Genomic DNA, 15,468 nt, shown 5'->3' with positions numbered 1-15,468 from the left:
GGATACAATTTTTTTATATTCAAAAAGAAAAAGTGTGTTTAAACTAATGAAAAATGCCAATACCCTGGTTTTATCAACTAAAACAGCAACACAACTATACTTTTTGTACTTCCAGGAAACAAAACATTGCTGGTGCACTATTTAGTACATGAAACACAGATGCAGCAGCACTGAGTGAAATCCTGCCTGTCCTGAGACTGGGGTGTCAAAATCTGCAATAGGACAAAATGATACTGTGGATACACTTACATTTAATGGGGCAGCACAACAAGATAATGTTACAACATGGCTGGATTTTGTTTTACAATATGCAGAGGTTTGAGTGTTATTATCCCACGTTAGATTAAAAAGAAACGGTATACTATTGCTTGTTCTTGAAAGCATCACACAAATGCAGTTATACAGCAGTTATCCTGCCACCTGTATAGCCTGAAAACAATCACGTTTAAAAGGGATGCTTACAGTTTAAATTTGATAATAGTAACAAAATAAATTAATGCATCAAGAAGCCACTCTGACAGTAGCCTCCCCTATCGGTATATGCACTAATAACTTGAAATGTGCCAATTTGTAAAGTAAATGTGACCCTCAGAGGAACAAACTCCATGCAAAGAATGTCAAAGTTCTATCACATGCAAAGAATAAAGCGCCATCTGCTGGCTAAAAAAAGCTTTCTGATCTAAATTCTGCAGGAGTGCTCGTAGGAATTAGTGTCATCACACTGTTCTTTAACAAGTAATATATTGCAAAATTGTACTGGACAGTATGTAGATATTGACATTAAAGTAAATACAGAATTAACTTTGGATATAAATTAAATAATGTATGTTATCCATGTCATTTCTTGATTCATGTGAAATGGGAGGTGTTTGTAGGATAAGAAATGTGTATCTCACCGTATTATGGACGTTAAAAAAATTAAAGAAAGATGAACAACGACAATACAATGTTATAACAACATGGACAGGCTGTACATGTTTAAACATCAATCGATCGGTTTCACTGACTGTCTCTCATCTCATAGAAACAGAACGTATGGAGGCATGACGTTTCCAGAGTGAGAGTAGCCTATGTAAACCACATACACAGATATATACATACAGCACACACACACACACACACACACACACACACAATACATTCAGCTCATGTACACTTCTGGACACGGACACCCAGTGAAAGTTAAAAAAAATCCTATTACCATCATATAAGTCCTCAGTCCACCAAACAAAACACGTAGATAGACAAAGTAAAGGAAAATGAGAGAAATAAAAAGACTAAATGCTGGACTGAGCTTGACGCAGGCCATGACACCTGTTTGCAGGTTTAACGGACATGTTGAACTTGGTGGCACACAGACTAGTGCTTTTATCGTGTTTAAAGAACGGAGCGAGGTTTGGCTCGCTGACTCCAAGTGCACCCTCTCCTGGTCAGGGTTTGAAGCGCACTCTTCATTCAAGCACAAATAAACTCAATAAAAGCTTACTAGTGGAGCAAAACAAAAAGAGAACTCAAAAAAAAGAAAATCGGCATGCAGACACACCATCACCAATGTAAAAAGGAAACAAAACAACAAAAAAATCCCAGATAGAGTAGTTAAACAAGTTTGAATGGTCAGATGAGGTGGTGGTTTGAGCTGTGTGTTATATTATAAATAAACTAGTTGCTTGTGTTCACTGTAATGGAGTCAAATCAAGTCATCTTTGAGGTGGTTTAAATTTTCCTTATGTTATTTTTACAATTCTATATAGTTTTAGAGATTAGCAAAAGCACCATAGTTTTAGATAAGCAATTAACATCCCTGTTCCCTCGTAAATATAATTAAGCTTCATACTAACTGAAAATGTTCCCAGTCTACTTGTACTGTCTATTGTAGAAATGTTATTCAATAATGCCTGCTTTCATGACACCCCCACCCCCCAATTGAGCAGTTGAAGCCAAAACTAAATGTAAATAAAATCTTCAAATCGAATAAGCTAAAGACATTCATCACTTCCTATGTGTGTGTCCAGCATCATGTGGTTTGCAACATGTGATGGAGCGTGTTGGGAGTGAGTGTGACTCATCTGACAGAGAGCGTATAAGTGAGATTAACCATTCAAGGCTCTTAGTATCTCAGCTGAAAAGCACATTTCCTTAGGAAACAAGCGAAATCCCCAGCTTCACGGATACCACACAACCAAACTGTCTCCGCTCAGAGCGAGCAACACAATACAGTTCTTTCTAAGAGGAATGAGCTCTGTTACACAGCTGCAAGTCGAGGCACTGTAGGTCCTGGGCTCAGTGGGTCCTGTTGTAGAGCTGCATTTCTGAGCTACTGAGTCCCATTGTGTAATTATGTGTCTGAACCCAATATGTCCTATGGCGCAGCTCCACCCCTGGGCACAGTGGGCCCCGTGGTGCAGCTCTGTCTCAGGGCTCAATGGGCCCCGTGGTGCAGCTCTGTCTCAGGGATCAGTGGGCCCTGTGGTGCAGCTCCACCCTTTTGTTGATTGAGCAGCATCCTCAGAATAAGAAGGCGCGTTTGGTCAGTACAATTTGGTTTCCTGGCGTTAGCTGTGTCTTCTTGGTGATTGGTGATAGTCGGCTAGCTGAAGAGCATGCTGAGATGGCTTAGACCTCAGCAGCCTTCAGGCCGATTTTCTCCTCGTCTTGTCAGTCCGAATTGGGCTTCTTTAGCGAGAAAGCATGTATGTTAAAATGATCACTCAGCTGCTTCACCTGCACAGAGAGACAGAAAGAAAAGATGATAATTAGAAAAACATGACCGCTAACACGATATTTACAACATTATATTTATTATATCATAATGTTTAATAAAGTTTATTAAATATTAGTGTTAATAATAATAACCACATAAACATATTACTATATTAATAATGTTTTTTTCATTAGTTATTATAATATTATCTTAATATTAATAAATAAAATTAATATTTATAATAATTCTAACTAAATACAACAATAATCATTCATTATAAATCAATATATATATATATATATATATATATATATATATATATATATATATATATATATATATATATATATAAAACCACACGCACACACACAGTCGTGGTCATAATTATTGGCACCTTTGGTAAATATAACCAAAGATTGTTGTTGCCTCACGTCGGGGCAAAAAAAGCTTCACCTTAACACACCGAAAGGACTACAGCCGACGGTCAAACAGCACGCATGTTCTGCGCCTGAGTGTAAATGAGATATATGTCTATTTCTGCAGCTATATTTGTCTATATTCATCATTCAAAAAGGGAAACCGACAATACAGGCTGCAGATACACAAGCCGTAAACAAAGCGAAGTGTGCTTACCATTTTGAATATCAATCATGCTGATCACTTTCTTTATTCCACTCGGCTCATGATATTTTTGCCCAGGAACACTCAGGTAAGATGATGTAGAATTAGAATAGCCTTCTATCTGTACTGTATTAACTTCTTTACTCGCAGTTTTGTAATTATTCTCATGCACTGACTCGTTCACTAAACAGATCAGCCAATCAGAGTTCTCTCTCTCACCGTCGGCCCAATACCGATTCTACATGCAGAATCGCCCCAAAAAACCTGATGCCGCCCAACTAGAGCCAACGGTGTGGAACACACCAGAAAAGAGTCAGCCGATGCTTAAAAACGTCCCGACACGGACCCGTTGGCCACAATCATTGGTACCCCTAAAAATTCTTATGAGTAAAATACAAATTTACAATTTTAAACACACAGGTGACTATTAACATGAAATTATCCAGCCATGACTTCCTGTTTCACAGGAGTATAAATAAGGTAACAAAAAATTCCCTAAATCATCCATCACAATTAGTAAAACCAAAGAATACAGACACTTTCTATTTTGTGAAGCTCAACAATCTTTTGCTGTAGAACTATAAGAAAATAGCTAAAGCATCGAAAATTCCCATTTCCACAATCAGGGCAATAATGAAAAAGTTCCAATAAACAGGAAGCATTACAAATCTGCCTGGAAGAGGACGCATGTATTGTCTTCATGCACAGTGAGGAGGATAGTTCGAGTGGCCAAAGACTCTCAAAGGATCACAGCTGGAGAATTGCAGAAAATAGACATCAAAAACACATCAAACAGAATCTACATCACTACAAGTTTTATAGGAGGGTTACAAGAAAAATCTTCTGATCTCATCCAAAAACAAACTCTAGCATATTCAGTTGTCAGACACTACTGTAACTTCAAAAGGGGATTGGGTTCTATGCTCAGAAAAAAAGAGAAGCTTTTTGACAAACAAACATCAAAATAAACACAAAAATGGGTCACTGAGGACCCAAAATTAAGGTTCTTCCAAGGCCAGCCCAGTCCCCTGACCTGAATTCTATAGAGAACTAGTGGGGTGAACTGAAGTGGAGAGTGGACCTCATGAACCTCAGAATTTGAAGGATCTGGAGAGATTCTGTATGGAGGAATGTCCTCTGAACACTTTCAAGTGTTCTCCAAACACACAAGGAATTATAGGGAAAATACTGTTCGCCGAGAGCTGTTATCTTGGCAAAAGGAGGTTGCAAAAAATATTGAATAAAACTGAGCAATTAGTTGCGGCCGACATGTATTGGAGAAAAATATGAGAAAAATCATTCATAATGAAAAATATGAGACAATTTCAATTGTTTTAGTTCAATATTTTTTTTTTTAATAAAAGCTCAAAAGGACTAACAATACAGAATAATTTTAACAGGCTTCTTTGTTCATATATACCAAGGGTGTGTTGTAAACCTTGTTCTTCTTACATTTAAATAAATTTGTAATCCTACAGGTGCCAATAATTCTGACCAGGACAATTTCATTTTTAATATTTATTAATATATATGAAAAATTACATTATAATTTGCATTTTAATATGAAACATACTAATAACAATGATAAACTAATGATTATCAAATATAATTATAATTAATAAAAAATTTATCAATATGAAAAAGATTCTTCATGACTAATTAACTAGGAAGCAGTCAGTGTGTCTATACTCACCACTGATACTCCATAGTGTATGTGCGTGAGGAGGACTACAGCAGTCCAAATGTACAGGACAGTCGTTTCACCATCATGCACAGTCCCAGAAATCACTAGCAACACCACTAGTGTCATCGGCAACAACAACAAACTCAGTGGCTTGCATCGAGTGTTGCTCATCTGGCATACAATGAGCTTGCACTGAGAGAGAAAATGAGAAAAAAGAGAGCATGTCAGGAGCAGACATTAGACTAAATGCTTCAACTGGAACTGAAAGGCATCCATTGTCATGGCAGGATGTCAGATTTCATTTATCGCGTTGGACAAGAGTCACTAGCTGAGTGACAAGACCAATGTGGAAGATTTGGTTTTAAAAGCGAATGTAAAACCTGCAAAGGGTTAGTTGTGTTTTTCATTAAGAATAATAATGTACCCAACATTCAAGAAATTGCCGCCCCCGAATTGCCGCTAATTTGTAAAAGTAAAACTTTCGAACTAGCATTTTAAAAGCAGTGACACTGGTATTACCGGTGTTGTCACACGTCAATTAACCGGTGGAAAATGTTCTAACCATCACAACTCTAGTGTGAACTTGGATGGGTTAAAAGCAGAGGACAAATTCCGAGTATGGGTTACTATACTTGGCCTTCCCATCATGTCACTTTGTCACTTTTAGAGAGCTAGAAGACTGTGTACACTCACAGTAACGTTGGAGAAGGCTGTTCCCACCATAAGATAAAAGATTCTGGGTTGCTGCTGGACAATGTCTGAAGGAGAAAGACTGATCCACAGCGTAGACAGCACAAACAAGAGGACGGGAGAGAAAAACGGCAACAAGGCCTCATACAGCGAACTGTGCTTCAGGGTGTTATTCCGGTACGCCCTTAAAAAATACAGAGAAATAGTGAGAACAAATATCCCTGTTCCAAAGCACACATTATTTATCAAAACATCAATATGTTACAAAGAGTCATTTTCAATGTAGTGCAATACTGTATGTTTTAAATGAGGTGCAAGAGGTCTGGAATGAAACTTACTTAAAGACATTGTAGAGGCTCATTGGCAATGTTACAACAAATAAACAACCTGAAAAACCAAAAAACAAATATGAAATTATCCCTTTATGATGAGTTCTCTTGGTTCTTTTGATCTGGACCAAAAAAAAAAAAAAGATAATACATTTAGTCCTGGTTTGCTTAGCATTCACAGTCATTTTTAACATCAAACCTAAAGTTGTGACAGAAATTGTCGAACATCTAAAACAATGCTGTGTGCTGGGGTGGGTGATATGACCAAAATCTTATTTCAGAGAATGAGAAATTAAAAATAAGAACAAAGAAGCAAAACTACAATACGAGCAAAGATAAAAATTAAAAACACTATTTTTTTCAGCTATAGTATTATTTGACATGTAGTAAGAAATACTACAGAAATTGAACAATCAAGTGTGTAACAAAAACACTGCATAGTCTTCACTATATTTACATTATACATTTTTTTACACTGCGTTTAGGGGATAGGCAGCTAGCGGATAGTGAGGAGATGCTTGCTGTATGTGACAAAAAATGTTTTGGCCTAAAAAACGCGTGACATCGCTTAGAGCACCTTTAATTTGTTATTTGTTAGTTTGGTCTGAGAGCCAGTGAAAACACAGCATATGACATTTAACTGTAAGAGGAGCCAATGAAAGGGCAAAGTCTACTCACTGACAATCATAACAGTAAAGAAATCTCTGTAATGAACATTCCAAATAACGGGTTTGTTCCATGTTTCCACGCCAACCAGCGCTGTTACAAAGTACACAACAGAGATAGTCTGAAAAGAACAAACAGAAAAGGATCATTAAAACCTGCCTAGTAGTGCTTTTATATGGTAATTATTTCATTCAAGGATCAATAGAATATTAAAGGGATAGTTCACCCAAAAATGTAAATTAGCCCATGATTTACTCACCCTGAAGTCATCCTAGGTGTATATGACATTCTTCTTTCAAACAAAGACAATCAAAATTATTTAAAAAAATGCCCTGGCTCTTCCAAGTTTCATAATGGCAGTGAAAGGCTGTATGTCTTTGGAAGTCCATCAAGGTGCATCTATTAATTATTAAAGTGCCGCACAGGTTTCCGGGGGTTTATAAAGGCCTTCTACGTTGTGCGTCGAGGGTTACTCTTATTGCATAAATCGATGCGTACATCCGTCTGCCGGAAGCTAGTTATTTAGTCGATAAAGTTTTAAATATGTATATTTTTCTTACACGAATGCATCGCTTCACTTCAGAAGGCCTTTATTAAACCCCAGAGCAGTGTGGAGCACTTTCATAATGAATAGATGCGCTTTGATAGATTTCCAAAGACATACAGACTTTCACTGCCATTATGAAACTTGGAAGAGCCAGGACATTTTTTAATATAACTCCGATTGTATTCGTCTGAAAGAAGAAAATATGAGACTTAAAACTAAGTTTACAGTACACAATGACGCCCAGGTTCTTAACTTATTTTTTAGATTGTAGCGATAAGGAGCCCAACCCAGCTTCTATCCTCTCCCGCTCATGTTTTGGGCCCACAATAAATATTTCAGTTTTTTCTTCATTCAGTTTCAAAAAATTGGGGTTCATTCACTTTACAACGCTGGACAGACAGTCAGACAACCTCTCTAATACAACAGTGTCTCTGAACTCAACTGAAATGTATAATTGTATATCATCAGCATAAAGATGATAATTCATGTCATATTTCTAAATTATGCTGCCCAAAGGGAGCATGTATAATGAAAATAAAACTGGCCCAAGAATTGATCCTTGTGGAACACCATGTAATATTTCATGTCTCTGAGATACAGTCACCTATATTAACTAAAAAGTTCCTTTCTGTAATATATGTTTTGAACCAATTTAAAACATTACCAGAGAGACCTACGAGCTTTTCCAGTCTGTCTAAAAGAATACAATGACCAACTGTTTGATCCAATGTATTTGAATGATCAAAAATGTTTACATTTACAACTAAATTGTAACAATAATTCACAATATTAGTGTTTTACAGTATGCTTGATCAAATAATTGCAGCCTTGGTGAGAATAAGCAACTTCAAAAAACAAAAAAATCTTACAGGCCCCAAAGTTTTGAATGGTAGTGCATATTTTAATATATTGTGAATTAATTAGATATTTTTATATTTTAATTAATACTAATATTAGATCACATTAATATTGTCTTGCGTTAAATATTACATTCAATATACCAAATAAAATAGTTATATTTTGATATTTTTTAAAAGCCATGTTTTCTTTTCATTCAGCTTATCATCAGGTCATATTACATTACCACTTGACTGATGTCGTAGCCCCAGGGCAGGAACAGAATTCCAGTGTTGTACTTCTCCCAGTGGGACAGTATGAAGGAAAACAGGACAACCCATAATAGATAATACAGCGTCACCACGCCAACGCCTGTCTCACCCCGTCCAAAGACAGAGTACACTGTAGCGACGAAGAACACACATGCCCAGCTGTCCAGGCCATGGTCAAATAGTTCACCGAGCGGCGTGCTGGAGTTTGTTCTGCGGGCCTGTTTTCCGTCCACACCATCTGCATGCACACACAAAACAAAATATATTTAGGTCACATATGAATGCGTACACATCCGACAATCTTGCTACCACATCAGCATAATGTTTCAGATATTCTCTGAAAAGATTATTCACAGCCCTACCCTTACAAAAAATATAGTGCTAAAAAGCAAGCTTCAGCAAATTTGCTACATTTTCATATGCAAATGTGTGACTGGGGCTGAATAATGGTCAAATATTCCTGTTTTGGTCATTTAGTGAGTTACTAATCTATGCAGCACATCTCAGTAGGTTTTAAATGAATGCAGGTGGGAGGAAAAATATGTTTTTTGTCAAAACATCAGACCTGTGCATTAGGACTTGTACAAATGCACCCTAATGATGATGTTATTTTAGTTTTTCAATTTTTTTTCTTCCAATTGTGCATTTTTGGAAAAATATTTTTGCCAACCCTATTAGCAAGAATGAGTGCCTTAAATAAAACAAATTAATTAATTTTGAAAATGGATTCCCAGACATTTAGACCACTAGTTGACAGGAGAGTCATTAACATTAGTATTATTTCAAAACCAAAAAGACACTTACCTAAGGTATAGGCCAGGAAGTTGAACAAGCCAGCAGCTACCCAGACCCAACTTGGCACATGTGCCGAGTGATCCCCTGTGCCACACAAGAACACCCACATTATAATGAATCTCATTTGTAAGTAGGTACTCAACTACAGTAACAGCTTTACACTTTAAAAGATATTGAACTTTTATTAGGGCTGGCTCTTGACAGTTTTCACACTGTCGATTCGATTTCAATTCACAAGCTTGCGATTACATTTCAATTCAATTCGAGTCAATATAGCAATTAATCTGATATTAATTAATCATATATATATATAAGGTTCAGTACATGGCAAATGTAAAAAAAAAACTCAAATAATGCTGTAAACCCCAATGTTTGCAGTACTCCAGTATGCACCACTGTTTGTTGTTAGGATGACAAAAAGTTGCATAATCTGCGGCCAAACAACGCTTGTCAACCAGATCAAAGGAGTCGTTCTTACTGTTCACAGAAGACGAGTGAGAATTCCAACGCAATGCTTAGTTTTAGCCATGAAAGAGTGCGTCGTAAGTTGCAAGTAGCTAAACATTTAATATTTGACGATAAAAATGTTCAGCTACTGACAGTAATATCCAGTGATGCAATCAAACTTTATGAAATTTCACCATTTTTAATTGTAATTATGCCATTATTTACATGTAAATCATAACTGAATTTGACAAGATTTTTTTTTTACATATTACACACAAATAAGAGTGAATGTGTGCATATTTAAAAAATATATATACAAATTATTTTTTAAATAGTTTTTTTCATAACTACAATAAACCTGAAACTTTTAGCATTCTTATTTCTTTTTCTTTATTTCCTTAAATCCCTTTTAATCATTTTAATTCCTTTAAATAAACCAATAAGGAATTATTGGTTTATTTAAATATTGTGATTGAATGTGTGGGAGACGTGATACAAAGTTCTGATTATTTATCAACTGAGAATATTCAACAGAATAGACAAAAAGATCAAATTTTGGGATTTAAGAATCAATTTAAATTGAGTAAATCGAGTTTTTTTTTACCCCGTCCTAACTAAAAATTACACTAAAAAAGAATCCTTTAAATAATTTGCTGTAATTTATATATTACATACATAAAATATACATTAAAGCATTTAATTTAACATACATATTTATTTAATCATTTATATAATTAAGTACAAATTAACTACATATTTTGCCATAAAAAGTTACCCAAAATCACCAACAATTGTTACATCTTTTTTTTTCTTTTTGGTTCATTTCTGAATAATTAGTTTAACTTTTCAATGCTACACATCAGTGAAGAGACCGGAAACTGGAAAAACTACACAAATGTCACACTACTGAAATACGTAGTTAAGTTTGTTGCATCACTACTTTTAATTATTCACTCCACAACACTGAATGTACAGTGTGTTTAAGCTCTGTAATGCACGTGTGCGTGATCTGGGAATGTGTACAAATGTGGCTGTGTATGATGACTAGTTGATAATTGTAAGAATGATGAGCTGGAAGTGAGACCTTGATCCTTGTCAAATAAAAAATAAACAGAATTATACAACACAAAGACAGAGGTAATATTTTTTCTTATCATTGTACATCATCACTAATTTAGTAGGTTATTATTGTAATCATTACAAATATGTTTAGGGCTCCAAGCTTTGAGGAAGAGGGCATTAACCAACATCAAAACTATAACAATCCTACACAGTTTATTGACCACACCTGCTGAGGCATAAAAGCTAAAGTCGAAGAAGGACAGCAAGGTGAAGGTTAGTACCAGGAACATGAACCCTGTAAACGTGATGAGGTTTGGGGCAATCCATGTAGGCAAAACCTGAGACACAGTGAGAGAAAGAGAAATTAGCAGGTTGCAAATGGTCTGCTCCTCCTCACAGGTAATCAGATCCAGACGGAACATTCATTAATGTTGCATATATGCAAATCAATGAAAGCAAAAAACAGCGTAATGATATGCTTTGATGTGAAACACCACTATACATTTATGAATTCAAATGATTTTTTATTAAGGTTGACAATAAATCCAACAATTTAATAACATTATATTATAATATATAATATAATATAATTACAATAAATTGATATTAAACATTACACTCATTATAATGTACACTGATGAGCTAAAACATTATGACAACCTGCCTAATATTCAGTTGGTCCTCTGCGGTCATGGACTCTACAAGACCCCTGAAGGAGTCCTGTAGTATTCCCATACGCAGCAGAGTGCCATGCACTGTGTGTTGTGACACATTCCTTCCATAACCATCATTAAAATTGTGACTTGTGCCACAGTAGACCTTCTGTTGGCTCGGAACAGACTGGATAGCCACCCTGTCAGCGGTTTGACCATTCTCAGACCTCTGTTGGCAAATTCTCCCCACTGCTGACCGGAAGCAACCCACAAGCCTTACAGTTTCAGAGATACTTTGACCCAGTCGCCCTGCCATAACAATCTGGCCCTTGTCAAAGTCGGTCAAATCTGTATTCCTGCTCTTTTCTCCTGCATCCAACACATTGACTACGAAAACTGATTGCTTGCCTCCCATCTAAATCTACCCAGACCTTAATATGTGGCCTTGTTAGGAGATACTCAACGATATTCACTTCACCTGACTTGTATAATTAATATAATTGAAATATATTACAATAAAATATTTTTGTTTTGTGATATTTTAAAGGACCTTTGTATATTCTAGCCCTAATTTCAGTCTTGAGTTTTCATGCATCTATTATTTGTGTAAATAATAAATTATTATTTAAATAGTACATTTAAATAATAAAAATAAATAAGAATCTCTCTGCTGAAGTGAAAATTATTATCATTTTCATATGACGGACAGAATGGCCTTGTGCATTCTGGGCAACATCCAAAATGACAATCATGACTCGAGCGTTCTCACCTTTACCACGGAGTTCCAGAAAGGGTGCATGACGTAGATAGAGAGGGGGTTGGAGTCCACCGCACTATACTGTAAAGAAGAGAAAGACGACAAAATGTGCATAGTAAGAAACCATATCAACACCCAGGTCAAGAAGCGTGAATGTTGAAAAGTGCTAACAACAGAGTGCTTCCGCTAATATGGCACACTGTTTCTGCAGACTTCAGATGAGATTATTAAAAATGGTAACTACATTATATCCCTGAATCTCTAATCAGCTTCTGCCTAAGTGACTGGCACGACTGGAAAATAAACTCTAACCTCGAGACTATTTAGATTGGCTTGAATGTAATAAGACCCACATATGAAACTCTTCACTGAAGCACGTTATAATGTGTGGTATGATTCAGGGGTGAAGGCAGATCACTTTTCAACTGCTCCCCCAGCAAGTGTTCTCTGCAGGAGGTCATACTTGGAGCTTAGGGGAAGGGTGGCCATTTAAGCCTTGAAAACATCTGGATCTGGGAAGGTCTGTATCAAAACCAAAAAATTTATACTAAAATGCATATTATTATTATTATTATCAGTTCAATTTACTTGTGTAAAAAAACACAGTTCTGTAAAGAACAATTTAATGTCAGAAAATAAATGTACACAATTTAACACAATATATTTACTCAAAATTCATTAAAAAAAATTGAAAGCAAAAATTGATTACTATCCATTTACAAAGATTTTTCTAGTGCCTGCCATGCACTCTTGGATTTTCTAAAAATTGCATATTATTTTGAGAGATACATTTAGCTGTACAATACAGGGGTTAAGGGGTTACAAATAAAATTGCCCAAGAGGGAGTAATCATGTATGTTCAAGTGTGTGCAAACATGCAGAGCAAGAATAGCACATACCAACTCAGCAGCCCGTACACCTAACAGCACAAAGTAAAAAAATACAACTTATCAGACCAAGAGAACATTACACCAGGAGACACAGAGGGTCAAAGAAACTTTCTTTCACAAATAACCACTCAGAAAAGCAGAAAACTCTGCATCACATCCAGGAATTCAACCTCTCGACCCCTCCAGTAGTTCCACACCCTTTTAACCAAACTATCCTGTTCAGAGAAGCCTAACACCATCATGAATGTTTAGCTACCAATACTCATCCTCTTTTAGTGTCCAATAACTGATATGCAAAACTGATATGCGAAACTGATTCATAATTGTTTATTGCAGTTATTAAACACAATAAGAAATAATCACCACACAATAAAAACATAATATGCACTATGAGAATTTCAACAAAATCTGTATTGTTAGTAGTTGTTTGAGACATGAGCAGTTGTATATTTTTGAGCTTATTGTTTATCTTCAAATGCATCCTGCTTCAAACAAAGCATTAAATAAGCAAGTCAGTCATATTTTCTGTTGTTCCTTGTTGAACGCAGCTGTATATAATTGTAGGGGGCTATTAATTAGAGATCCAATAAATGCTGGTCATTTATAGAATATACACCACCGTTTAAAAGTCTGGGATGTATAAAACAGTTTTTTTTTTCAATGTTTTTGAAGGGAGTCTCCTATGCTCAAAAATACAGTAACAACAGCGATATTATGAAACATAATACCATTTAAAATAACTATTTTATTTGAATATATTTTAAAATGCATTTTATTCCTGTCATGGAAAAGCTGAATTTTCAGCATCATTCCTCCAGTCTTTCAGTGTCACATAAACTTTCAGAAATCATTCTAAAATGCTGATTTGCTGCTCAAGCAACATTTCTTCTTATCAATGTTGAAACCAGTTATCCTGCTTAACATTTTTGTGGAAAGCATGACACATTTTTTTCAGGATTGTTTTATGAATATGAAGTTCAAAAGAACAGCATTTATTTGAAGTAGAAATCTTCTGTAACAAATGTTTTTGCAGTCACTTTAGATTATCTTACTGAGTTCTTGCTGAATAAAATATTTTTTTAAAATCTTACTTTTGAACGGTAGTGTATATTGATTAAAAATTATAGATTAAGTGAAAGGACTGGTAAAGAAAGAAAGAAAGAAAGAAGATAAAAACAATAGTCGGTCTACCACAACCCAAGAGTCAAGACACAGACTAAGCAAGCTAATGCACTAGAGAATTGACTGTGATAATGTTAAACTATAATGATCATGATGAACACAAGTCACATGTGTATATATTCAACCAATGGATAAACAAAGACCTTTGCAATGGCAATACTGTCAGGTGCTTCTACTGTAAATTATATCAAAGCACTGACACTGCATTGCCATCTACAGACTAGTAATACGTGAATATTAAATTAACAAACGAACAATTAAAGTGAAAGCACGGAGTGTGTGACTCACATGCAAATAATGTCCTAACCATAGATCCATGCTGGAGGCGGAAACAGTAACGTTAGCCCATCCCTTTACGATTTAACCCAGTTTACAAACTAACCAACATAACATACGTAGGTCAACTAAAAAAAAACTTGGACACTGTGTCCAGCTGGTAAAAGTATACAGTCGCCTAATGTTTAGAAATGAAGATCTACTTGCACTAGCGGTTTCAAGTCACTGTAACACACCACTGAATTAACCGGTTAATTCCATGCCTTTTGAACCTTCAAATTTTAAGTAGAAACACTAATAACTAAATGATGTATCAATTCTTCTTACAAATTCTAGGGGAAATATACTGTTTCTCTTTAAAGGTGACAATAAGCAGCACAGCAGTTGTCCTTAAATTCCAGAGAGCAGCACACACCGGCAGACCTCATGCTTTCATGATAGCATTAACACCCCGGCACAGCTAGCCGACACCCTAAAGTCCTACACACTGTGTATAAAAGAATGGATAAGAAGGGCCTCACCTTATATTTATCAAAACCTGAGAGTTGCTCTTGGGTGACATAGTCGTAGAGAGCCATGATGACCGCTGCACGGCTCTGAGACTGACCGAAATTCACCACCCGTGTCGGGGCTCACAGTATCCGCAGTGCTGCGCGTGAGCAAGTGGCTGTGCTGTCTGTGGCGTGACGCCTGAAACTCCGCCCGCAATCCAATGTGTTTTTCAAAATAAAAGCCAATGTGGAACTTCCAGTTAAAAGTGACAATTTATACAGTTAAAAATATATTCTAATTCTAAATATAAACCAATATAATTAAATGAAACTAATATAAACTAAATATAAATATTATTTGGAAAATATTTAGTTTATATTCAGTTACATTATTACGTTATTTTATTTATAATACTTATACATCGCTGTACTGGTTATTGCACATCAAAAAATGATGTTTGTTTGCATTTTTTGTTTGCCCAGTTTTCTCTAATCTTTTCCATGGATGGATGTAAATTATGCATGAACACATGGCTTACTTTATGTTTGCCTTTTGTTTGACTTTCAC

At 35.8% G+C, this 15,468-nt stretch overlaps 1 protein-coding gene across 1 annotated transcript; it reads right to left on the bottom strand.

The window, feature by feature from the left end:
- Positions 1 to 231: 231 nt before the first annotated feature.
- On the bottom strand, positions 232 to 15,137 carry selenoi (selenoprotein I). Its single transcript, XM_077217931.1, has 10 exons — positions 14,931 to 15,137; positions 12,074 to 12,142; positions 10,878 to 10,989; positions 9,152 to 9,226; positions 8,323 to 8,585; positions 6,704 to 6,812; positions 6,035 to 6,083; positions 5,700 to 5,880; positions 5,016 to 5,198; positions 232 to 2,721 (listed from the first exon to the last, which is right to left on the bottom strand). The coding sequence occupies exons 1-10, from the start codon at positions 14,985 to 14,987 to the stop codon at positions 2,614 to 2,616; spliced, it is 1,206 nt and encodes a 401-aa protein (XP_077074046.1). The 5' UTR covers positions 14,988 to 15,137; the 3' UTR covers positions 232 to 2,613.
- Between the last annotated feature and the right edge of the window lie 331 nt (positions 15,138 to 15,468).

This window comes from Siphateles boraxobius, unplaced genomic scaffold (genome assembly GCF_051911475.1).
Source record: "Siphateles boraxobius isolate OS27281-9 unplaced genomic scaffold, OSU_SipBor_1 77, whole genome shotgun sequence".
In the NCBI taxonomy this organism is placed as follows: Eukaryota; Metazoa; Chordata; class Actinopteri; order Cypriniformes; family Leuciscidae; genus Siphateles; species Siphateles boraxobius.
Note: the sequence above shows the minus strand (reverse complement) of the source record. Positions and strands in the feature narration are given on the sequence as shown.